This window comes from Crotalus tigris, unplaced genomic scaffold (assembly GCF_016545835.1).
Source record: "Crotalus tigris isolate CLP2741 ecotype Arizona unplaced genomic scaffold, ASM1654583v1 scf7180000023617.9722795, whole genome shotgun sequence".
Classification (NCBI taxonomy): domain Eukaryota; kingdom Metazoa; phylum Chordata; class Lepidosauria; order Squamata; family Viperidae; genus Crotalus; species Crotalus tigris.
This window is the reverse complement of record NW_024100081.1, coordinates 7,526,737-7,553,599: the sequence shown is the minus strand read 5'-3', so window position 1 is coordinate 7,553,599 and position 26,863 is coordinate 7,526,737. Positions and strand designations below refer to the sequence as shown.

The 26,863-nt window shown below is 39.4% G+C and overlaps 1 protein-coding gene across 1 annotated transcript in view; it reads right to left on the bottom strand.

Moving 5' to 3' along the window:
• The window catches only part of MOB3C (MOB kinase activator 3C), a 33,121-nt gene extending 8,187 nt beyond the window's left edge, over window positions 1-24,934 (bottom strand). The window contains exons 1-3 of the mRNA XM_039320038.1: window positions 24,641-24,934; window positions 11,748-12,462; window positions 1,950-2,152 (exon numbers count right to left, since the gene is read on the bottom strand). Coding sequence (XP_039175972.1) covers window positions 1,950-2,152; window positions 11,748-12,165 — 621 coding nt within the window. The 5' untranslated portion in view covers window positions 12,166-12,462; window positions 24,641-24,934. The remainder of the gene's footprint in view (window positions 1-1,949; window positions 2,153-11,747; window positions 12,463-24,640) is intronic.
• Window positions 24,935-26,863: the final 1,929 nt, after the last annotated feature.

Here is a 26,863-nt window from a genome sequence, read left to right as displayed (position 1 = left end):
AGACCCTCACAGCTTCGAGGCAAAGGCCCATCACATCGGCCGCTTCACTGAGAGAGCTCGGGGAGGAGATATATAACTGGGTATCATCAGCATACTGATGAAACCTCACCCCGTGCTGTCTGATGATCTCACCCAGCGGCTTCATATAAATGTTAAATAGGAGGGGAGAGAAGACTGACCCCTGTGGCACGCCGCATTCAAGGGGCCTCGGGGTTGACCTCTGCCCTCCCACCAATACCGATTGCGACCGGCCAGAGAGGTAGGAGGAGAACCACCGTAAAACGGTGCCTCCCACTCCCACCCCTTCGAGTCGTCACAAAAGTATACCATGATCGATGGTATCGAAAGCCGCTGAGAGGTCAAGTAGCACCAAGACAGGAATAACCTCTGTTTCGGGCCTGCCAGAGATCATCCATCAGCGCGACCAAAGCGGTTTCTGTGCTGAAGCCGGGCCTGAAGCCAGATTGAAAAGGGTCTAGATAATCTGCTTCATCCAGAGACCGTCGGAGCTGGAGCGCCACCACTCTCTCTACAACCTTCCCCACAAAGGGGAGATTGGAGACTGGATGGAAGTTATTTAAATCAGCCGGGTCCAAGGTAGGCTTCTTGAGCAGGGGCCTCACAACCGCCTCCTTCAGGGATTGTGGAAAAGACCCCTCCCTCAACGAAGCGTTGATCAACACCAAGTCGAGCGTGTGTCGGACCCTGAATTATCTGGGTCAGGTCCATGGTTGTCATGGAAGCCATGAACTCCTGAGCCACACCAGAGGATTTGCCGAGTGACGGCAAATTGAAATCCCCCAGCACCATAAGCCTGGGGAATTCCACCGCCAACCCGGCTACCCCCTCCAGCAGCTCAGGCAGGGCTGTTGTCACATAGCTGGGAGGCAGGTATGTCAACAACAAACCCGACTGAACCCTTGAATCCAACCTCAAGAGAAGGGACTCACACCCAACAACCTCTGGGGCTGGGATCCTGCGAGGTCTCAGGGATTCTCGGACAAGAATCGCCACTCCCCCACCCCTTCCCTGGAGTCGCGGTTGGTGCATTATCTGAAACCCGTCTGGGCACATCTCTGAGAGAGGAACACCTCCCTCTTGGCCCAGCGAGGTCTCAGTAATACATGCCAGGTCGGCCTCCTCATCCAGTATCAAATCCTGGATGAGGGGGGCTTTATTAATAACTGACCTGGCATTAAGAAGCAGCAACCTGAGGCCAGGGTCCTGAACACCCCCCTCTCCAGGTATGGGAGAAGAGTCCAAGGGGTCAGAACAGGTAATCGCTCTAATGCAGCGAGTCTTTGTTCCCCAAAGATGGCCCACCCCTTGGCTCCTGCCATATCTACCTCTCCCTACGATAACCGGGATGTTCCGGCCCACCTCCACCCCTGAAAACTCCCCACCCACCCCGCAGGTCTCCCTCCCACCATCCCCCCCTCCCGGCAGGCCACATCTCACATTCAAATCGAGCCGGGAAGTACATCCAGCCCCCCCTCCACTTCTGTTTACACACTCAGCAGAGGGGGCACCAGTTCTTGTTCCCAGCTCCATCACTCACACCCATACACACCCTAATACAATAAACTAAAAAAGATTAAAAAACAATCATACAATCAGCATACACTAGCTAAAAGATTCTGAGAATCAAGGTCAAGAGTCACAAAGAGCCAGCTCCCCCCCCCGCAGCAGCGGCAGCAATGACAACGGGATGGTGCCAGCCAGGCCCCCTGTGGTGCGTGGCGGCCCCACTGGTCTCGCAAGGCCGGACCGACAAACATGGCCACACGATGAAAGGGTGTAGCCCGCCAGAGGCCACGAGGAGAGAAGGGCCTAGTGTTTCTCCTCCTCCCTCTACAGTTATTTCTGCACAATTGCTCTTTCCAACATTCTTTCATCCAAAGGAAACCCTTACTGTTTAGAAGTAAGAAGGATGATAGGATGTTTCTTACCAGTGGTTCTAATTCCCTTTGATCAACCAAACTGAATTCATTGATGAAGTAGTAAAAGTGTTTGTAGCAAGTGTTGACATGAGCTTCAGCACCGATACTGATGATGCTGTCAAAGTGATGGATATAAACATGGACGAAAACCCTGAAGAGGCGTGTGAGGATCTTTGTGCAGACCTGCTGAAAATTCTTGGGGAAAGGTACACCTGCAAAACATAAAAAAACCAGTCTCCTAGAATCTCAAAATCAAACAAATGTGGCCAAGTAGAAAGCTTTGGTGAACTACCAGTTGTGTCATTCTATTTGTACCTCCTTCACACAGCCCAAGTGCTAAAGTATTAGTATCATCAGTGACAAAGTGAATACCTTGAGAAAAGTCTGCTGCTATTGTAGCAATTGTTTGCGTTACCAGAATCAATCTGTTCCACATGCACTTTGACATCATAAACCTTACGATTGTCATACTGCAGCTATGTAACAATACAAAGTTGATATTTAGATGAACATGGATTGAACTTTGAGTCAAACTCCAGGAAACAGTGGAGGGCAGAGGGGCCTGATGTGTGATGGTCTGTGGGGTTGTGAAGAGTCAGACTTAACTTAGTGACTGAACAAAAACAGCACATTGGACAGTTGCCTCCCAATACTTCAAGAATAAATGAAACCGTCCTTTTATGCAATCAAACCATTTATCCATATAACCTCATGATGATCAATACTGGTTATGATCTCATGCAGAAGAATTTTGCCCACCTAGACTTAGTGTTACCTGGAGATCACAGGGATTGGAGCTTACATTTCAAGTATCACCTTGTCTATGTCTTTCACTGTAATTGTAAAGTTTATGAATGATAGGCGTTAAAAATAATTAGAGTGATTCATCTAGCACTAGAGAAATATTTTGAAGATAGTGTGTGTGGGCGGATGGTTTCACAGCACAGAGTAATTTTTTATACCTGCAGAGTAGGCTAGAATATATCATTAGCATTTTATGAGCTTTGATGATACAGTTAATCAATGAAATAGTCATTCTTTCAAAATAGAGCTATGAAGCATAAAGTTGCCCACCAGATGACAGTACAGTTAGAACTTTCTCTATCTCTTTATTGACATCTGGTGCTGTTCTGAATGTTTACTGGTACTTTTTGACTTATAGCAATTCATTTAGTGACCGTTCAGAGATACAACAGCACTGAAAAAGTGATTTATGACAATTTTTCACCCGAGTGTTGCAGCATCTGCATTGTCACAGGATCAAAATTCAGACACTTAGCAATTGATTCATATTTATGATGGTTGCAGTGTCCCACGATCATGTGATCACCTTTTGCAATCTTCTGACAAGCAAAGTCAATGGGGAAGCCAGATTCATTTAACAACTGTGTTACTAATTTAACAATTCTAACAATTCACTTAATAACTGTGGCAAGAAAGGTCATAAAATGGGGCAAAACTCACTTAACAAAGTCTCGCTTAGCAACAGAAATATTGGGCTCAATTGTAGTTGTAAGGACTGTCTATATACAATTTTAATCTGATAATTCTGTTTCTGAATACATTAACACACAACATGTCAACTGCCCTGTCAGTTGACATGCCCTCTTAAATGAAGACTATAAATACAATTGAGAGCCAGTTTGGTATAGTAATTAAGGCATTAGGCTAGAAATTGGAAGACCATGAGTTCTAGTCCTGCCTCTTTGTATTAATAGAATACATCTAACTTAGGAAGAAAGTGGACTCAGAAGCATCAAGTGGTAGCAATCCTGTCATTGGAGATTCCAGCAATACAGAGCCATTGATCTTATTGACTTTAACAGAACCAGCAAATCCATAGAACCCCTCACCCATATAACTGATAATTTCTTAGATTCAGAAGCCCAGTCACTTAGTCCTAGACAGACGCATTTAATGAAATCTAGGACCAGAAGGCTTAACTTTGCAGATCTGGGAAGCTAACCAGACGAGTGCTAACAGAAGAATAGACTCTGCAGCTACTATTTGAGGAGGGGGAGGTTCAGCTTACTTACCATATTGTCCCTCAGAGACTGTTGAAAACAACTTATCAGAAATTCAGCTCTTCCCTGTGAATATCCTGCAGTGTTTTTGTTCTTAGATTTATTTTGACCTCATTTATTGCTTCTCCAATGGATTGATTATCTGATTGGTAGCTTACTGGTCTCAAAGTCTGTGTGATCATAAGTACAATCTATCCACAAAGGTCCTGCAAAAACACTTTACAAGAGCTGTTTTATCCAACTAACTGCAGTAAAGCCCAAACTTCCTTATCTCTGGCCTGTGGCAAATTTAAAGTTTGCTAACTTGCTTCCTGGCAGCCAGCTGTACAACAGAACTCATGAGACACAGTTGTGTAACATATAAGAAATTCTCAAGTGCTACTAACCCAATTTTCTAGTTTTCATGACATACAACTCTAAGTTAACTATATACCAATTTTGTTTGCACCACAACTTAAGCTAAAATATGTTGGCTAGTTTGGGACTCAGTATGTTCAGTGAATCCTATCAAGAAGGATTTTATAAGACTACAAATAGCTTGGAAAGGCAAATTCTAGATTTTCTGGTTTATGAGAATAGTGCCAAAAATATTTTTTTTCCCTTGAGAATACAAGTTTAAAACACTGTTTTGTAAAAATGAAATGTAGCATAGCTAGAAAGTTAAAGTACTAAAATGTCATGGGAGAGTTGTAAAGCACTTGTTTTGAAACATTGTTTGCATAAACAACCTTTAGCCATGTGTAATCTTGGGAAAAGTCAAAACTATGTAGCCTTCCAGCAAATTTTAGCATACATAAAAAGCTTATATAGATGCTGCTCTGTACTGTCTTGGTTATAAAATTGTCATCTGTGCAGCTATTACATATTTCTGAAGACTTTTCTTCATCTTATCTCCATTCCTTAGTTTGTAATTGAGAAATATCTTTTTAAGCACAAATGCAAACTAGCTACATATACCATTGCTTATAAGTTCTACTTAGCTTTTAGTATCCCTAATTTACATTTACATTTATGCTATCTGCTTGTATTGACAGGATGTCAGATTGTAAAGTAACCAATGAAGCAGAGCCAAAGAGGCCGTGGCATCTATGCCATGCCTAATTCAAAAGTTAACTGTATGCAAATTGACACGCTGTGTTTTGGATAGAGTTCTTTAAGATTTTGGCAGCATAATTCAGAATGAATGTTCAGAGTTTTAATTAAAAGCAAGCATGGGGGTGGATTCTTTAGGATAGCAATATAGGGGAAACAATCTTTTCTCCTCTGCCCTTTTGTAACAGCTGCCAGAACCTTAAAAGGAAAACTCCCATTATTTTTGCTGTATAGCTAATTGAGGCTTGGCTTTTTGGTGTCAAGGCAACTGAGAAAAAAGATCAGTGAAAATCATTGCCTCTTACATGTTACTCTTGTGGGAAGTCAGCCCTCTCTCCCCAGAGAAGAAAATATTAAAAGGGCAGAATATTATATTTCCTCAAAGGATCTTAAAGAGGCAGAAAAGCATGTTTTTCTTAATAGCCCCAAGTCTCCCTTCCCCAAGCAGAAAACAGCTCTGTAGAAATGCAGATGTAGTAATCCATTCAGGAAGGTTGGGGGCCTCCAGCTAGAAGCTTAGGAAGACAAAGACACCTAAAATCTACATACCCCACCCAAACTCTAAGACGGGACATAAAACAAGATTAACCCACAAATGCCAAAGGGGCACACTCAGACTCAGGTCAAAGTACATGACACAAGAAATATAAAGCCTCAAACAGGAACAGGAAACCACCTCAAGAGCCCCAGAGGGTATAAAAACCCACTCCCTACATGTGCTCTCTCTCTTTTCTTCCAGAGCCATCTTTCTGTCTGGCTCTCCTCTTCAAAAAACTACAACCTTCTTTCTAAGCAGTTGCCATGTTGTTTATTCCCAGCTTGGACTGAACCCTGATGATGACTTTTCCTTCAACACTCTTTAATGAAAACCCTCTGCTCCTCATTTTAAAACCCTAATGTGGTGATTAAAGATACATCTAGTACAGCTTTCTGCTCTCACAGCTAAAATATGAAACGAAGTGGGGACAGCATGCAGAGTGTGGCTTCTGAATTTTTTTTCCACCTATTTACCAGCTACTGATCATAAAATGCATCTGCATTCTGAACAAAGAAGTACAGTAATGTCTTTGTATTAGATGCACACATTGGCAAGAGGTTGTGTGTGTGAGTGTGGCTGCATGTGCTCTGCTTGACTCTAGGTCATGTGACAGAGGAATGGAGAGTAGAGTGGAGCAGTCACAAACACTGCTGAACTGCCTGTCCTAGACAGATGTATTGGGGATTTTTTTCTCTATAGCCCCAAGGCAGATGTGGACTGTTTTCAAACTCGGTCTTTCACTTGCTGACTTATCCTGCCATACCAAACTCACCTCGTGTTGTTCAACCAGCCTGACTTCCACAGAACACCTGTGTAGCTGAGAAGATATCTGCAGACCCCTCACAACCTGGATATAAACTGATTTAATTCCTGCCCCTCAAGATGGCATTATAGAGCACTGCATGCCAAAACAAAAACAGACACAGGGATAGTTTTTCCTCTCAGGCCATCACTCTGCTGAACACCTAATCCTCAACAGTGTATTTACCCATGTAGTATGTCTGTAGTATTATTTATCCTTATTATTATCTTCTTTACTCACCCCTCTTACTGGTATTATTATTATGATTATCATTATTGTGTTGCTGCGTGTACACTGAGTTCCTTGTGTATCTAATCACACTTGGCCAAATAAAGTATTCAATTCAATTCAGTTTTAGAAAGTTATTCTGATGGATAAATAGAGTTCTGAGCTCCTTTACATAATTTATTGAAGTTAGAATACTAAAAAAACATAGAGCAACACTTTGTAAGCTGAAAAATATTAAGTTAATAATAATATCCTGCTGAGTTCTGATTTTTTTTCCCCCAACTGCAACCAAATAACCATGCATGGCTAGTCAAGTTTATGAAAGGAAAAATTATTTTTATCTATTATTTTTCCTACTGCTTTATACATGGAAATATGAAAAGCAATTATGCTCTATACAGCAAAAGCAATAAACTAAGCTTTCATTAGGATATTCACAAGCAAGAATAGTATTCTCTGACTGCCCAAAGAGAGATCACAAGGAAGCATGGTAGAAATCTGATAAAATATGTTTGTTTCATGTAACACTATAATATCTAAGGTCAGCTTAAACCACGAGTGTCAAACTCGCTGCGTCGCTGCCAGAGCTGGGGTGGGCGCAGCCTCCGTATGATGCAGCCAGCCCACGGCTGGCAGTTTGACACCTCTGGCTTAGACAAACACAAATCTTCTAATATATTGCAATTGAAACTAGGAAAAGCATATTAAACTTTGAACTGTTTCAGGCTATTTGCCCAGGAAAGATTATTGAACAAACGTTGCACAGTAGTAGTATCCAGTCTCAATTTGGATACCATCTATTTTCATGTGTTTGGTAAGATGCTTTTCTGAGCAGCTTTCGCTGAGAAAAAAATATAAAGGAAAATTTTATTCTACTTTCCTCCAAGCTTTGTATGGTACCATGTTGACTGAAAAAGTGAAAAACTGGAAAAGTTTAAAAGCTATGGCCTAGCCCGAATCCCAGTCCAATAATTCTCCAATGTTACAGAGTTTGCAATGCATTCTAAACAGAAGTGTTTCTAGCTAACTAGCTAGCAGTTGCTCAAGTGTGTAGCAATTTAACCAAGCACACACTGCTGAGAAGGCAATGGCAAACAAAACATATTTGATGGTGTTATTTCTGGATCCTAGGAAATTGCAATATTAATTCACTGGCATCCAAATAAAGTTTTACTGAAGTTCAATACCATATGGCTCACATTAGTAATTTTCCTACTAGTGACTTTAGAGTCATCCTGCCATTGTTGTTTCAAAATAACAGTAATGAGGAGTGGCTTATATTACTTCAAGAATGACTGGATGATACTACGAAGACACTTTTGTCATCAATGTAAAAATGGTCATTATTTGCCAGTTTCTGGCTGTGAATTACTTGAATGACAAACTAAGCCTAATAATGGCAATTATCTTCCCTCCAGTGCTTGTTTTTAATGTGTTTCTTCATCTTTAAAAGCCAAGAGTGGCAATTTGATCTGAAGAATAAAAGTATAATGAGGAAAAGTATGCCAAATCCTCCCTGGACTTATCACTCACAATTTTCTCCTGAAGCTCTTTTTCCACAGCTAATTTTACTTGCAATATTAAAAGTGAATTGCAGTTCACGTATATATTCTTGACCTCTGAGACTACAAGTAGGATATTTTTACTGAGATTTTGATTTGTTTTGTTCTTCAGTAAGAATCATGAGCTTTTGGTTCTTACAATCATCTTTGGAATGTGGAAATGGATTGCCACAATTTCTCTCCAGCTTCGCGAAGTGGCAGAATGTTCATAGAGAATAATACATATCAGAAAAAGGCATGCTGCATTATTGTATTAAGTACTTCCTGAAACAATACTAAAAAAGGTAATTTGTTAGTCTAGTTTTATGACCAAGGAATACAAATGCGTCAACATTCAATTCTTGCTATCAGGAGCCTGAGTTAATCATTTTGAAGTGAGTTGAATGTCATATAGCATTTTTGGTTCATTTACAAATAGTTTGTTTTTAATTTAAAGACTAGGAATATCTGCAAAGATTATCTGTGAACAAATATTATAATTGGATGAGTAGACATATAAATGGTACTCAATTTTATCATCCTCAATGAGAAACTGTTGTCTGACTACAATCCTATGAGTATAGAGGGAGAACTGTAGAATGGCACCATGTAGAATTTCTAAATCCTAATCACCACTTTGCCCAGTATCCAAGAGCATTGATGGAGGAATGGAAGAAGGAACTAAATGCCTGTTACGACATCATAATGCGAACTCTGCTCCTTACATATTTATATACAACACTGTGTGTCACAAGTGTACAGGTATAGTATAGGGGGTACCTTCCTCAATAGTAGTAACTGTGGGAGGGATCACTTAAATAAGAGCCAGCAGTGTGCTGCAGCTGCCAAAAAAGCCAACACAGTGCTAGGCTGCATTAACAGAGGGATAGAATCAAGATCATGTGAAGTATTAATACCACTTTACAATGCCTTGGTAAGGCCACACTTGGAATACTGCATCCAGTTTTGGTCACCACGATGTAAAAAAGGTTGAGACTCTAGAAAGAGTACAGAGAAGAGCAACAAAGATGATTAGGGGACTGGAGGCTAAAACATATAAGGAATGGTTGCTGGAATTGGGTATGTCTAGTTTAACGAAGGGAAGGATGAGGGGGGACATGATAGCAGTGTTCCAATGTCTTAGGGGCTGCCACAAAGAAGAGGGAGTCAAGCTATTTTCCAAAGCGCCCTGAAGGCAGGACAAGAAGCATTGGGTGGAAACTAACCAAAGAGAGAAGCAACCTAGAACTAAGGAGAAACTTCCTGACAGTTAGAACAATTAACCAGTGGAACAACCTGCCTCCAGAAGCGGTGAATGCTCCAACACTGGAAGTTTTTAAAAAGAAATGGCAGCCATTTTCCAAAATGGTATAGGGTTTCCTGCCTGAGCAGCGGGTTGGACTAGATGACCTCCAAGGTCCCTTCCAACGTTATCATTATTATTACTATTATTATTATAAGTAGGAAACAGGAAAGTTTGCATTAGGAATCACAATGCACATTTTGTCATTTTGACGTTATCGTAGTAAGGAATGAGTTAGTTCAAAGTGCTGCTTATTCCAGTATGGTATTGATTTATATATTAATGCATTATAAATGAGAAACAATAAGGTATATTACATAAGAGAATCTTAAACAATTCATCTTTCCAAGATAACATTTCTCTGATGTGGTCAAGTAAAACCTGTTAGATAGATAGATAGATAGATAGATAGATAGATAGATAGATAGATAGATAGATAGATAGATAGATAGATATATATATATTTGTTTCAGCTATTCTGTTGTTAAGTCTGGGAAGAAAGATTCATTCAGAACAATTGTATTTTGTCATGGATTTTTAAAGTATTATTATTTGCCTTTTCCCATAAATCAGCCTCAATTTGTGCTTTAAACCAAAGTATGATGAGAAAGGCACAAAGGCAGCTGCAAAGTTGCAAAGTATTAATTTTGAAAGGAGATGGGAGGGGAAACGATAGAAATGACACAAGTAAGCATTTATGGAGCTGACCAGCTGTGAAAATGAGAAGAAACATGCTGTGTCAAAATGGCATTCCTTCACAATAGAAGAAAAATTCAATACTCTTTCACACCCTCCTTTTGTATTTGTGAAAGTATTGTTTGCATTTTTTTTTAAAAAAAAGCAGAACTGGCTGTCTGCAGTTAGTGCCAACCTGAGAAGAGACACTGCTACATTAAGAGTAATATTAAAGATGCACTGCAGCAATGATTCAGCTCATTAAAGGAGAGATTTTTTTTTTCAAGCTTGCCTGGAAGCCTAGAAAAAAAGATGCAGCTGCTTTAATAATCATCAGAGAGCTGCTGCACTTGTCTGAGTCATCTCATTAAAATAAGTCCTAAGGCCTTGAATGCTTTGAAGTGGTTCTTTAGAGGTTAAGCCGGGGTCTTCAAACTTAGCCCTTTTATGACTTGTGGACTTCAACTCCCAGAATTGAAGTCTTGCTGAGGAATTCTGGGAGTTGAAGTCCACAAGTCATAAAGGGGCCAAGTTTGAAGGCTCTGGGTTAAGCCAACAATTTTACAGAATGATTCCTGTGAGAGGAGTGGCTAATTATCTGTATTTTAAAAAAATTGAATCTGATTTTTTTTGAGTAGCAGGGAAGCACTCCAGTGGACACAGAGACTGGATACAGTCTTCTCCATCTAGTACAATCTTCCCTTTTTTGTGACTGGATTTAAAAACTGACGTGGTGTAAGGGGGGAATTGCATGTCTCTCTCCTGTTTGGTCAGTTGCTTCTTCTATCTTCAAAGGTGGGGGTTTGGAGAGGGATCCTTCTCTGAGGAGGAAAAGGATAGAGACTGAACCTGCTTCTCTCCCTTCCTGTATGTCTCATCCTATAAAGTTTTTCCAGTCAGGGGCAACAAAAAGAGATTTCTGTCTCTTCCTGTTTCTCCTGGGTGATGGTGGAATCAAAGGCAGCGGAAAACTCACTGATCGGTTACTAGGCCTTTGGCAGAAGATATTAACTGTCAGCTAGTTCAGTGTTCAAATACTTCTGGTTTTTTAGTGAAGGATAGTAGATTAAGGCACCTGGCAGCATTACCAACATCCAAATTCTGTGTTACTTGGGCCATCCAGTTCCCTCAAGGAAGAGTAGTGAATCTTCTAACAGTTATGAGAGGCATGAGGCTTGTGTTATTGTGTCCTCCTGGTGGCAGGGGACAGTGCACATTGCTGGAAATCAAAATCTGTTCTAAAGATCCTCCAAGGTATCCCCTGACAGAAAGTCGCTGGCCATTTTAACAAGGAAGCTAAATAGGAAACAAAACAAATGAAGTACTAAAAGGTGAAGATTGAGTTAGTCAGTTTTGGCATTGTTGAGGAATGGTCATGCTTTATGAAAGGACCAGCATGGGGAAAGGAATTGCCCCTACTCCCAGGAACTGATTCCAGGTTCTTTTCCAATTTTGCTTCTGAAATGAGTAGAAGGGATACTTACTTTAGAATACTGATAAGAGAACTTGGAGAACCATTGAAGCCAAAATAAATAATGCTCTATGTTACAAGGAGAAAGAGTTTGAAGAATCAACTTTCCAGGGAACAATCAAAGCTTACTTACCTATTCTAGTAGGAAAGATGTCTTCATTATTAATTAGTGTCTCAATCCAGTCCATCAGCATGCACATGTAATGAGGTGCTGAAAGCTTGGTAGGTCTCTTGAATCGATAATCATCCTGCCATCGGTATTCATACTTCAGACCACCAGACATAATGGGACAGCTCTTCTCAGTGCAGAACTCAGATATGGTCCCATAAATGAGATTTATCCTGTTGAAGAAGTCCACGAGATGCACTGCAATCCAGTCATTGATGTTCTCCCCTGGGGGTAACTGGACCACAGTCTTTAAGTCTAGTCCTGATTTGAGAGACGCCTGGGCTTTTTTGTACAGCTCAAACCGCTGGGTGCCTGGTTCAAATTTTTTACGGGGACGAAATGTTTTGTCTTTGTTAAAAACTTGCTTAAGGCATAGAGCCATTCTGATTTAGGATTAGCCAGAGTGGCAATTATCTTTTTCAAAGGAAAAATTTTCAAGTAGAAATTTTTTGAAAAATATTTTTTGAAAAATAAACAATAGGCAGTTTTAACAGGCAGTTCTTTTTCAATCTTTTTTCAGAGTCCTTCTTATTAACTTAACTGTCCAACAGAGCTTAACACCAGCAGCATTTAAAGTGAAGTGTAGTATCCATATATTTAACTGGAAGCTGAACTTTTTTCTTACATCTTTCCTGGTTTTCATCAATCTGGAGAAAATGGTAGGTAGCACTGGTCTAACCTGAAATGAAACCCCCCCAAAAATAACTAACAAAGAAGGATTCAGTATAGTAACTTGTGTCAAGCAATGGATATGTAAGAAAGTAAAAGAACCCCACTGTATTAGACTACAAGGCCATCTTACCAAGCACTTTGTTGCCATGGTGACCAAGAAGATGCCTAGAGAAGCACATTTGTATGAATAACCATCAGAAAACCACTAATTGAGATACAGAAAAAAAAAATCACAGAAAAAAGCAGTGGCAAAACAAATCCATGTTGTTCCCTGGAAAACAACCTGGATGTATTCATGACTCACCAGGAACCAAGCTTAGTGAGGAGACTGACCTTTTTCTTCTGTTCATGTTTCCCAGAAACTTAAGAAGCCTATAGCTTCTGTTACTGGAACTTCATAGGTAAAATGTGTTGTGTGAAGAATATGGTTTTGCGGGGTTGCTTTGTTTCAGTGAAACCCACTTTTTCAAACGCCTCCACAAAACCACTTCTGGCAAGGTAATTTGCCAGACTGAGGCTGATGAAGATAAAGAGCAAAGTGCTCCAGTAGAACATCTGGCTGGTTCCCCTTGCTTTATTTCTGTGGAAATGTGAGCTCTATGCAAGCATGGCACCAAGAAGCACTTTGATAAAGCCCCAATTTTTTTTTTTAAAAAAAGCACTTTTCCTGCTCCTTTTAGTTATTTTCCATAGTCCCCAGAATTGCTCATGGAAACCAAAGAAACCCCTTCCCTGCCTCCCCACCCACAATAGCAAAGCAATTTGTTCATTGCACCTCATCAGCACTCTAAAGAGGAGGACAAAATGAAAACAGAAAAGTCTTGTATCTGTTTAGCATTGCACAGAAGCTGTTTTAAAACAGAAGGTCAGATCAAAGTAGTACTCAAGGCATTTCTAAAAATAAGTCTACATTTCTGGTGGGAAATAGAGAGGTTTCCTCAACAGCTGTAGTGCCTTTAACCCAAGAAGAAAACATTTTTGTTGCTTTGTCGCTGGTTTCGCCATTCCCGTGATGTCTCCTGAGAGTGCAGATGTTTGGCAGTTCACATACTTTTGAGACTCAATTTACATTTACAAGCCTCTTGGGCTTCTAGATGTAATTCAACAATGTCCCTATGGAGAAGAACAGTATGTTTTTAACTATAAGTCTTGAGGCAGAAGTGCCAAACACTGCTCTTTTCTAAATTCCATTTTTTTTAAGAAAAAGGGATTTAAAAGAGGAAGATGTGATACATTTAGAACAGGAAAACTGCATCCAGATTGTGAGAGCACTGCATAATATCTTCACTTTTCAGCTTCAGTCTACAGAAGATGCCATCTCACTAGTACATTTATGCTTTTCCCCTTTACACATGAACCTTCTAGTCTCCGTTTCTATACTGTACAATCTTGGCTAATCCAGAAAGCTAAGCAAGGTCGGCTCTGGTTAGTCCATGGATGGAGAATTGCATCTAGGAAGTCCAGGACTGTAGGCTAGTATGAGAAGAAGATAATGACCAACCACTTCCATGCTAGGTACCTCATCAGTGTCCACCAAATTGCTTCCTTGGTGATATAGAATAGAAGAAGGGTCAGCTGGTCTCATGCTTTCCTTCTTTATTCTGTAGCTGTTATATACATAAAAGGTCAAAAACTAAATATCCAAAGTCTATTATCCATGCTAACTATCTATAATATTGTTTTCAGTCGCACTGGAAAATTATAGCCCTCTAGATATGTAGATATTGAGACTGTGGATTGTTGTTATTGAGTTCCCAGGTTTTTTACCTGTTGCCCTTTTATTCACCTCTCTCTCTCTCTCTCTCTCCATCAGTGTCTCTCTCTGATTTTGCCTGTCTTTTGTCCCATTAACTGTCTTTGATCTTTGCTGACTTTTGATAAATAAACATCAAGCTACATTTTTGATAGCTTTACTGAAAGGGGTGTGTGCTTGCTCTGAACTGGAAAGGATGCAGGAATTGTGGGGGATTATGGTGGGGCAAACCAAACTGGAAATTATCCATGGGTGTATCCATGAAAGTCACTAGGAGTCACATTCAACTTGAAAGAGATTTTCCTTTTTATAGATAAAACCAATTTGCCTCCCAGTTGTGAGTTATTGTTATGCCATTCTTCCTCTTAGGAAGCCTGGTAGCTGCAATGGGATTCTTTTCTCCTACATATATTTATTTGGGTTGAAATCTTGAAAGTGTTATATCCTTTGAAATCTCACGAGGAAAGGTCTGGCCCCAAATGATTAGCAAGAACTGCTGCTAACACAAGTTGCTGAGACAAAGTGAAATAAATCACTAGCCCCACTGAAATAGAAAGCAATCTTCTCTAACCCGGTCAAAGGGCAAACGATACTAGCATTAGCATTTGACAGAATTGAGAATTAAGGCTGAAACAATTAGACCATTTTATCATACTAAAATTAAAAATTTGTTATATAATAAATGTATAAAAATAATATATATATATCGACCAAGTGATTTTATTAATATTATTGTATTTTTGTGATTGTTGTACGTTGCCCAGAGTTATTGAGTGTCAGATGGCATACAACTTACAACCTTGACTTAGGACCACAAGTGAGCCCCAAATTTCTGTTGCTAAGCAAGACAGTTGTTGAGTTTTGCTCCATTTTATGACCTTTCTTGCCTCAGTTGTTAAGTGAATCACTGCAGTTGATAAGTTAGTAACCCAGGTGTTAAGTGAATCTGGCTTCCCCATTGACTTTGCTTGTCACAAAAGATGATCCCTTGATCCTGGGACCCTGCAACGGTCATAAATATGAGTCAGTTGCCAGGAGTCTGAATTTTGATCACGTACTTTGGGGATGCTGCAACAATCATAAGTGAAAAAGCTCATAAGTCCCTTTTTTTCAGTGATGTTATAACTTTGAACGTCACTAAACAAATAGTCATAAATTGAGGACTACGTGTACAGCTTCAGCAGTTGGCAAATTAGACAGACAGACAGAGAAATTATCCAACTCCTGAATGTATATTGCAATTCAGTTTACCACATCATACAGCAATTATATTATGTTGCTGCTTTTCACTAAATTTGGTTACCAACAAGAGGAAGCAATTGTGAGGAAGTGGTAGTTTTCAGACATTGCTGAATCTGACGTTTCTTCACGTTAGAGCAAAGTTTTATTATTTGGTTATTTCCTGTGTATTATTATGCTCTTTATTTAAATAATTTTCAGGGATGATGGTATTTCTGAACATGTAGGCTACAAGCTGTGTATAAAGCTAGTAGGAAACACATCCAACAATTGGTTAGGATTATATCAAGCAGCTTATTTTTAGAACATCCCAACAATTAATCCCTGAAAAGATCTTCAACACAGACGCAAATAATGGAAGTTTTATAAACAACCCAATAAATAAGCATTTAAATGAAAACACTGTAATGAAGTAATTAAAATGAATCAGAGATAAAGAGGAAAACACCTACTGACAGAAATTATCAGAATGATATCAAAACCATGGGCACACTCCGTGGTGTCCATGGAAACATCACCATTGGCAATTATGCTGGTGACAAGTTGCTTTATATGTGACTGCCACTCAGTGAACTCCATATGAGCAAACTCAAAACAATACACACACATACACACACACACACATTGTGCAAGTAAGTACAGAAAGATAAAATTTCAACAACAGAACAGGGAGGGAAAGGGTAGGTGGCAAAGCCACAGTTCAAAGTGGGGCCTCCTCCACTTTCTGCAATGGTGTCAGCTGTTTATTTATTTTAAAAATAACTATCCACAAGCAAGCAGCCCAACCAGCATCACATTTACCATCCTAAATACATGCCCATTGCCAAGTGCCCAAATTCTGAGCATGTGGCCATGGGGATGCCATGACAAGTGTGAGGATTGGCCATAAGTCAGTGTTTCCAGCGTCATGGTAACTTTCAATGGTTGCTAAATGAAAGGTTGTAGGTCAAAGACCACCTGCACATGGACATGTGGGAAGGCAAAGGCCTATTGGAAAAGTATACATATGTGGTTAGAAAAAATGTTGGGCGAACAAATGGATTTTAAACCTGAACTTTTTTTACTAGGGGTTATATCTGAAAAGACTAATAAGCAGAAATTATATTTAATTCTACATATTACCACAGCAGCAAGAATAATTTTTGCACAGTACTGGAAGAATGAAGGATTGCCATCAGAGGAAGAAATAATCATGAAAATATTGGAATGTGCAGAGATGGACAGACTAACTATGAGGCTGAAAGACAAAGAAGATACGGACTACTATAAAATTTGGAATTTATTTTATTCTTGGTTAGAGAAAAGAATGAAGGATTAGGAATTGAACATGTATTAGCTTAGCAAACTCCAGACGACTTGTTGATTGGAAAAATTAACATATGTTGATGGAAAAAAATTAATAAAAAAGATTGTTAAAAAAAACAAAGATCACCTGCACACATTTATATAATTCTGAAAACTGTAGAAGGGGGGAGGGGGTTGTCAAATCATTACTCTACATTCTTGTGGAATGAGACTGAGGTTCTTGAAAAACTTTTTTTAAAAAAAAATGGTTTTAATTGTGTCCTTTTTAAAAACAAAACAAAACTCTGTAGCCCTCCAAAGGTTGCCACCCAATTGCATTTTGATGTGACTGAAGGTGAGTGATCCATATTCACTGTTCTTTTCTTTCTGATTTTTGAGGAGCACAGAGCAGCTGCAAGTTACACACTTGAAGGAATGCAAAATTCCGCAGAGCTGTGACAAGAATCAAGAAGGCCGTTCCTTCCCTGGAATGTGCAAATGTAAGTGGGATCAGCATGGATTTGCATTGCCCAGGCTTGTAGTGCAGCAGTGACCTAGAAGTTGCTCACACTTAAGCTCCCTAGCTAAACAGAGCCATCTCCTTGACTGCACAATAGATTGAGAACACAAAGGCTCTGATTCATTTCCTTTCCATAGTATGTATCCCTATGGTAGTTTCTTGATATGACAAATATCTGCTTCCTTGGCTGTGCTATTAATTCATATTTTCAATTGATTACATAAATTCAATTCCAGAATTTGTAAGAAGTAAAAAGTGTAGTGTTTACATATTTTATTTCAGCTCCTGCAATCTTCTGATTCTGGGTGACACAAAATTCCCCAAATTTGTAATTTGGGATTAAGCATAATCCTGTGAGTAATTACTGACAAATAATACTGATGATTTTCAAGATTACGTTTATAAGTACAGTTAGAACTATAGGGTCTTTCCTTGTTTGCACCTAACCATTGTGTAAACATGCTTTGGTGATATCTCTTTTTTTCTGCTATGTTTCCATTGTGTTACCTTCATCTCATTGCCATCCTAAAAGTGATAGATAGAGGCTTAAGTCATTAGCTTAAACTATTGCCTCAGCTAATAAGCATAAGCATGTTAGATCATTTTTACCGTTGATTTATATGGTGCTCATAGCCCCACCAACCATCACTGAAGTAATAGAAATCATCTCCTCCATGTTATTTTGGCATTACAACATGTTTGGATGACGATGCTGGATGTTGTCAGTAAGGAAATTAGTAGTATTTTATTCTGTCCCTTTCCCTCTATAGCACAGGCATCAAACAATTGTGTCTCGTGATGTATTTTTTGCTTTGCATAGCCGGGATGGGCATGGCCTTGTATGATGCATCCGGCGCGCGGGCCGCCAGTTTGACACCCCTGCTCTATAGCTTCAAAATGTGTAAAACTTGTTAAGCTTTCTCACTTATTTTTTGGAAGGGAGTCAGGTGACCACAGTAACTTGAAAACAAACAAAAGAGCAGGCCTGGGATGGGTAATAAATTTCATGCCATTGTGCTGTTAATCTCAGTTCCAGATGGGTAAAAAACAGTTCAACTCTGAAATGGCAAATGTCCATCCTTAACAATGGCAATTTCCCTCTTCTAACAGCCACCTTGTAGATAATTGTTTTCCTTTAAAAAAGATGGAAGAGATAGAATCTCTGGAAACCACCTGCTTTCCTCCTTCTTCTGGCTGGTTATATGAAGATATATATGAAGATATATACTTCATTTACAACAAATCTAGCATTACTCTAGATGCATACAAGGCAACTATCTAGGTCCAAATTCAGAATGATTTCTTTGATTGTGTGGCCAACCACTGCCTGGATATTTGACATCTTAGCTGCTTTTTGGCTGGAAATTTTCCCCTGCCTTCTAAAGGCTATAAGAAAGTCACTTTGGGGGATCTGCTGGAGAGAGAAAGCTTCTAGCATTACTAGTCAAAAACATCTTATAGCTGTTCTCTTTTTGCAGCAAAATTTTACAGCGGTATGTATAAGCATTAGGCACACATTGAAGACTTAGGAATAGACCTCGGTACTCTGTAGATTTTCCTCCTCAACTGAATTTATAGTCAGGCACAAAATGTATCTTAAGTAAGCTTTTGTATACTGTGGAATGGAATCTGTGAGGAAAATGAAAGCTACCAGTTTCACAAAACTTCTCTTTGTTTTCACTCAGCATTTCTATACTCCAGACCATGATGGCCAACCTGACAACAGCCTAATGGCAATAGATGTAAGGCAGGAAGTAGCAGCTGGACTTTTGTGTAGCTTAATTGTGTTTTTTGCTGTGCAATATGAATGACCCTTCCTGTTGTGGTCCCAGTTTAGGTTATTGGTGGAAATACCAAAGCTACACTGAAGCCTACATAGCCTTAGTTAATAAACATGAAACAAATGCATCTCATCCACTCACCCCAAACCTCTCCCAGAAGCCAACGTCAGACACCATTCACAATTTGCCATTAAAATGTAATTTGAATGTGGCAGATGTGAAGCTAATGTATAAATAGATATTTCATTTATTTAGGCTGTGGAATTGTTAGGTTGTTTCAGCCCCACCTGTGCTATTGTTCTGAACCGATCTAATTTCATAAATGCTCAAAAGCTATAGACATCCATGGACCAAGACAGGCTGTGCAAGATATAATTATACATCTCTATAAATTTATAGAATTTGCCAAAGCCCAAATTCTTTATAAATTAGAGTAGAGTGACCCACCCAGACAAAAAGATTCAAACAAATGGATGGGAGGAGTTTTGCTTATATTCACATCTTCCTTTTTAAAAGTTGGGGGGGGGAAGGTTCTGCAACTATATCTTCTACTTTATATATACCAAAGGATCAGAGCTCAGTTGCTACTAATAATCCCTCCTTATTGAATACAATGTTCATAGGTGACTCATATTTAGGACAGTTGCAGTGCCCTGAAGTTATGTGATCATCTTTTGCAACCTTCTGACCAACAAGGTCAACAGGGAAGCCAGATTCATTTAACTGTGTTACTAACTTAACAATTGTATTGATTCACTTAACAACTGTGGCAAGAAAGGTCATGAAAAGGGGCAACACTCACTAATGTCAGCAAAAAATTTGGGCTCAATGTAGCCATATGTTGAGGATTACCAGTAAGGGCATATCAAATGTTAACTGTATCACTTGACTGCTTAATACTTGAAGACCTCGTAAAATATGTTCCTGCTCTGAAACCAATAAAACAAGACTCTCATGGCAAGAGGTATCATATTATTACAGGTTGTCCTCACTTAATGACCAGCCACTTAACAACTGTTCAAAGTTACAGCAGACTTCAAAAAAAGCTACTTATGACCCATCCTCACAGTTATGACTGCCACACCACATCCCCATGGTCACGTGATTGCATTTAGGGTGTTTGGCCACCAGCTTGTATTTATGACTGGTTGCAGCTTTCCATGGCCATGTACCGGTAAATGCAAAGTCCACGAGTCATAAAAGAGCCAAGGTTGCCTACCCGTGGTCTAGGCAGTCACTAGGAGTCAACACAGATTCAAAGGCTCAAAAAAAAAAAAAAAGCATAGGTTTATTAGATATAGGCTACAAAAATCCTGCCAACCTTTAACTTTTTGCTGCCAACTAACTGGTTGCGATCTGAAGTTTTGCAGCCCACACCTGGAAACTTGTCATAATGCTGAAACAAATCTTTTGTCTGTTGATTGTATCCATGTACAGATTTTTTTTCTGAAAGTGCTTGGTAAGCAATTACCCTTTTGAACATGCTGCAGTTTGAATACAGAATTTGCTTTCGTGCATTTGCTTTCCAGAGATCACTTATTCAGCTCTAAATACAGTGGAAAATTCCACAGCTTGTTCTAAGAAAATGGTCATTAGTTTCTCTGTGTATGAGGGAGAAGTAGAAAGAGAAAGAGAAAAAAGTTGGAGAAGAAAGAAAGCCAATTAAATTTGTCTGGCAGGAAATGAATTCTGATAAACATAAGCCAAAAGAGAATTAAACACTAAAGGCAAAAAAAAATCCAGTTGTTTTTGCTAGTACAAACTACTTTGAAAGCCTAGCCAATAAGGAACCTAAAGAGTCTTTCTGTATTGCACAAGCCAACACAAGCCTAAACCAATAGTAAAATACAAGGTTAATTCTGTACTGTCTGACTCTCCAAACTTAGTCATACTTGGAGAAGAACTCATGATTTCAATAGCTTAAATTTTAAATATATTTGGCACCTAAATCTACATCTTTTTGAAGGTTTTTCTTAGCTCCTCTCATTGGAGCATTGCTGGAATAAGTGCATTGCCATTGATGGAATAGAATCTCTACCCTATTGATTCTGTGTGTGTGTGTGTGTGTGTGTATAAAATATATAATTTTATTTGTCTTTTTTTTGTTTTTCACAGAATAAGATTTATGGTAAAGAAGTTTGACAGATATTTTAAACTGAGTTAAATATAGCTCTGTATATTTTTTAAATATATTTTTAAATATATTTTGTAACTATTATCATTGTATTCTGTGCTTATTTATTGTTGAAATGCTTGGTACAGAAGATTGAGAGTACATAATCTAATCATCTCGAAATGATTGGACTACAGCTTTCATTATTGGGTAGAGGACAAGTTATATAATCTAACAATACCAAAGCAATGATTAAAGTTGATGTGTAGTAATCTCTCCCTGGATATCTCTGGTGGTAGAGACATTATTTGCAGTTATGTCAGCACACAGACAGTCTTGCTGCACAAACAATCAAGGAGGGCTTGCTCAGTTAGCCTATCAACATTGCACAATGAGACCAGCTGATAAGGCCCTACAACTTATGTATAGGATGAACGGGTTCCACTTTACACCTACTTTGGTTCTGTAATGCCTGACCCAAGCATTTGTGACCATAGCAGACTGAACAGACTGCTTTTAAATGGGACAAAAGTGAAAGTGAAAAAATTAGGAGGGTTGTGGCATTAACTCACCGTCCCTCAAGATCCTCACACTCAGCATGAATATAACTGTTTAGAAGTCTCTGATCATTCAATTGAGTCTGGAATCTTGCATACTTAAACAGCATAGCCATAGTGCTTCTACCCAGGAGATCTTTTCATGTGGAAAATGTATGAAGATGCTACCGTAGATTTGAACTGATCATTCTCTGAAACAGATATTATCCAGATGCACCTGGAGATGAATGTTTCAGACCAAATTCTTATTAGGAGTAAAAATGATATAATTTAATTAGTTTAATTTTTTATTAAATGTGTAAAAGGCATGAAGAAGATTGTGCTACCTATTTCATAACAATGTGACAAGTTTGTGGACGCCTATAATAGATAAAAAATGTACAGTCTGACATGCTGTACCCCATTAGGATGATTGCAGAGAAGAAGAAATTGAGTAGTAACAAACTTTCTATGCTGAACAAGTACTGTAGAAATGACTAACAGTGTCTAATATGTTCATCATAGATGTTCCCATATGATGTGAAATGACCCTGAAGGAGCAGTTCTTTGGAAATACTGCTCCTTCCCATAGTTATGATTCCCATGATTCAGAAGTATAAATTTCTTGGTCCAAAGCTAGTGTTAAATAAATGTGTATTCATTTTAAAGGGCTTTGGGTAGGACTTAATTTTAAACAAGGTAGCACAAAAGCAGACATGGAGGGAAAAAAATTGATCTCTGGGTCTAGGAGAAAAAGATCCATATTTGTGTCCAATGTCTATTAATCCATTGTTCATGTAATGTAACTCTAAAGCAAGTTGTTTCAGAAAGTCTCTTTTAGATGAACGGTTAGATTAAACATAATCAAGTGTACACTGATTTGGAAGTCAGTTGAACTTTAAGCACCTATAACTTTGTAGCTCACAAAATTTTCTCAATCACCCTCCTTCAGTTAAGCATCCCCATTATTACACATTAAAGAGTCTGCCCTCTAGAAAATTATGACATGAAATCACTGTCAGCTTAAATATACTCAATCTTAATTCTAATAGCCTTCTGAATGGAGGAACTGTTATTCAGTAACCCTATTACCTCAAATCAAATTTCCCTTCAAAATCCTGTGCCATAGTTTACACTTATCTTGTATTGTTATTAGCAATAGCAATAGCACTTAGACACATACCGCTTCATAGTGTTTTACAGCCCTCTCTAAGCAGTTTACAGAATCAGCATATTGCCCCCAACAGTCTGGGTCCTCATTTTATCGAACTTGGAAGGATAGAAGGCTGAGTCAACCTTGAGCCACTCAGAATCGAACTCCTGGAGTGAGCAGTGAATTAGCCTGCACTACTAACCACCGTGCCAGCACAACTCTTGTGCAGAAGACTGCACTTCTTCCAGTCCAAGTACAAACTGGGCATCTGCCAAAGCATCTGCCCTGGGAAGCCCTACAGGCAAGCAGATGGTGGGAAGGCTGGCAGCCGCAAAGTCAGACATCCCCCCCCAAAATAAACCCTAATGGGTTTTTTGGTCCCAAAAAAAATATAAGACCCGGTCTTATTTTCGGGAAAACATGGTATGTATGTATGTATGTATGTATGTAGGTATGTAGGTATGTATGTATGTAATTGTGGTTGAGCTACCATGAACATCTCACTCTGCCAGTGATGGCTGGCATATTTGTGGATTATATTCCATGTTGTATGTCTTTGGAAATGGGTGAGCTTTGGAGGGGAAGGAATGATGGCTTCTCCCTGAAGCATCCAAGTGACAACTAATGTTATCCCTAGACACATTTCTCTTAGTTGGACTGATTTTTGCCAGCTGTAATGATTACCCAGTTTTGGTGGGAAATGTGGGGGGAGCAGAGGCATAGAATGCCCTCCCCTCTGTAGAGAATACAAATTCTTTTGCAATGTAGTCTCTGCACACATGTTCAGAAGAAAATCCCCTTATAGAAGTAGAGCAGTGTTTCCAAAACTTGACAATTTTAAGGCATGAGGACTTCAACTCCCAGAATTCCACAGCCAGCAACGCTGGCTGTTGAATTCTGGGAGTTGAAGTCCACATGCCTTAAAATTGTCAAGTTTGGGAAACACTGCAGTAGAGTTTACTTCCAAATAAGCGGAGTTTCCAATGTGGTACTAAAAACTGGTAGCAGTCAAGAGATTCTACTTCTGTTCCAACTGTTCTTCCTTAACGGATTTTCTCCAGAAAGGGAAATATTGAAAGGAGGGGAGGAGAAAGATGAGATGATCAAAATGAAAGAATGCACTGACTGCCTTGGACCACTGTTAAGGATAATTGCACATTGGAAACACTCTAAAGCTTTAGCTGGCAAATACTATAACAATGTCAGCAAATGGAAAGTCCCCCCCCCCCCCGCTTTCCCAAGGAACTGTAAATGGCATGTTCCCTTTACACACCCAGAAACACACATGGCATTATTCTAATTAAGATATTCTCTGTATCAAGCACACAGATGCTCATTTTCAGTTTGCTCGGTTCTATAACGATTCGGTCTGTTTGGAAAGTTTATTAGATACAGTGCTTGCAGCTCTTTTGTCTTTTGCCACTTAAGCACCTAACTGATCTGAAAAACAGCCCATATTTTGTGCTCTACTCAAAATTGCTACTCTGACCATAGGAGACTACTAGGACTTGGGCACTCCAAAGATTTGGAAAGATTTTAGTACAATCTAGTCACTTCTCTAGAGTTTTCTTCTACCCCAAGGTAGAACTTATCCAGATCCAGAGCAGTTAGCTTATACAGTACTAACAGTGGAAAAGTTCAGAAATTTAGCCTGGTGTATATTTTAAGGTAGACTTCAAAACTGCAAATGTGCCACAGCTAAGCTGTAAATAACATCAATTGAAGAGAAAGATCCACAGTAGGCGTCAATTTGTCTCCTTTGATAAAAGTTCTTAGTAAAACCAACTCTTTACAGAAAACACTTACCCAAAACTCCACAGATGATCCAAAGATAATGTCCTCCTTCTGTATGTTATGCCAGAAATGTTCAAAGGAAATTCCTGAAATTCTTTAAAACTACTGATGTGTTCAGAGCTCGGACATTTAGTATTTTCATTTACAAACTCCTTGCTGAGCTTTTCATTAAATACACTCTGCTTTCTTTTTTTGGCCTTCCCCTAGGTGATGTCATATCCTGATTGTGTCTAGAGGGCTACAGCTGTCCTTGCTGCAACACATCAGTTCTTTCACCCTCCCCCAGCTACGCCTCTTACACTCTTGTGCAGAACCCCTAGCGCTTGGAAAGATCCCTGGGAAGTGCTCTCTCTGTCTCCCTCTCTCTGCCTTACACACACACACACACACACACACCCAACATTCACAACACCCAGTCTCAGCTTTTGTTTCATTTTGTTTTTCTTGGCTCCAGATTAAAAGGAAGTTTAAGGCCACATTATTGTGAAGATCAGCAAGGAAACTGAAATTCTATCGCACCACATCACTTCCCACTCTTCCTAAGTCACAGATAAAGAGATAGCTTTTCAGCAGAGAAGTGCCAAGAGGAGGTTTTCTCTACTAAACACACAAAACCAGATAAGAAAGCTCATTCCCCCCCCCTCCATTTTTTCTGCAAGAAAGAAGAAGTTTGGCTAAAGAGCACAAGAACAGGTAGGAAATGAATGCAGGAGAATAGGAGAAAAATACAATAAGTGACCAATCATTGCCAAGTCTTTATTTTGCAGACTAAAGATCTTTGTGCACTCCTTGCTCAATTGGCTGATTTCAAACACACAAACTACGTACACATGGGCAGGGTGGGGCAGGGCAGATCAGCTGATAAAAGACACTAGTGGATCATGGTTGTTAAATAGCAGGTTTCCCTCTGCTGGAATAATGGCTTGGGAAAGTATCCACTGATGCCAGCCTTGACACCCTTCCTGAGTTCTTTTAAAAATGGAAGGTTCTGAATAATTTAAGCTATTTTAATTCACACTGTGGTCACAGACCTATCTTCTCAAAAATAAGCATCAATGAATTTAATATGGATTCTATGGAAATTGCTGCTAGGTCTGCCTCCTAAAATTATATAGTTTTTTTTTTCTGGTTCTACATACATGCCTATGTTACTAAGAAATGCCAGAAATTCTCCCAAAGAGAAGTCAGATTTGGGGCATGTGTCAGTATTGTGTACATCAGAGTTCCCCAACCTAGTCCTTATCAGATAAATTGGGCAATTCCTCTCATCTCTAAGTAGCAGGCCATGCTGCCTCTGGATGATGTAAATTGTCTACTAAATCTGAAGGATACCAGGATGGGTCTACTCTGGAATCTGAATAATTTAATAGCCATTTATCCAGATCCTAAGATAGAATACTGACAAGGAGATCCTATGTATTGAACGTTCGTGTAAAACCTGTTCTGTCACTAAGTTGCAGCCTTCCCACTGTGGGAAACAAAAAAATATTACTCTAAAAAACATATCCTGGCTCCAAAAGGTTCAGCGTGTGATTACTACAACATTGTACAGTATAAAGATTTGCATCTGTGAAGGAAGATGGAATTGACCTTTGTGTGACATACTTTGTATCTTCTTAATACGTGTTACATGATGTGATGTGGACATGCAGTGACTATTTTGTTCTTCACTCAGCAAAATGCTGAAGGGAAGCACCAATGGAGACCTGTATAGAGTAAATAGCATTTAACATTTTGTTCTAAAATATAAAAAGATGTTTTTTTAAAAAAAAATACTAATATTTTCCTTAGGGCCATATTGCTTTTACTTCCTCTCCTTTCATGTCCCTGCCGGGAGCTAGAGCAAGGGTAGCCAATCTTGGCTCTTTTATGACTTGTGGACTTCAACTCGCAGAATTCCTGAGCCAGCATGAAATCTACAAGTCATAAAAGAGCCAAAGTTGCCTACCCCTGAGTTAGAGCAAAGGACGGGAGCTCCACCCCTCCCCACGGCTATGCTCAGATCTTGAATGCAGGCTTGCTAACATCCTACCCAGCATCCTAACCACGAGAGCCACCATGCTCCTACCTGTTATATCACATTAAACAAGAGTTCTCAAACTATGGGTTAAGACCATCAATAGAGTCAGGTTTTTTGGGGGGAAAGCTTGATCACCGTTGCACAGGGAGAACGAGAACACTGTCAACCATTGTTCTGAAACTGCTCCTCATTCTCCTGTTGCAAGGCCCAATAGA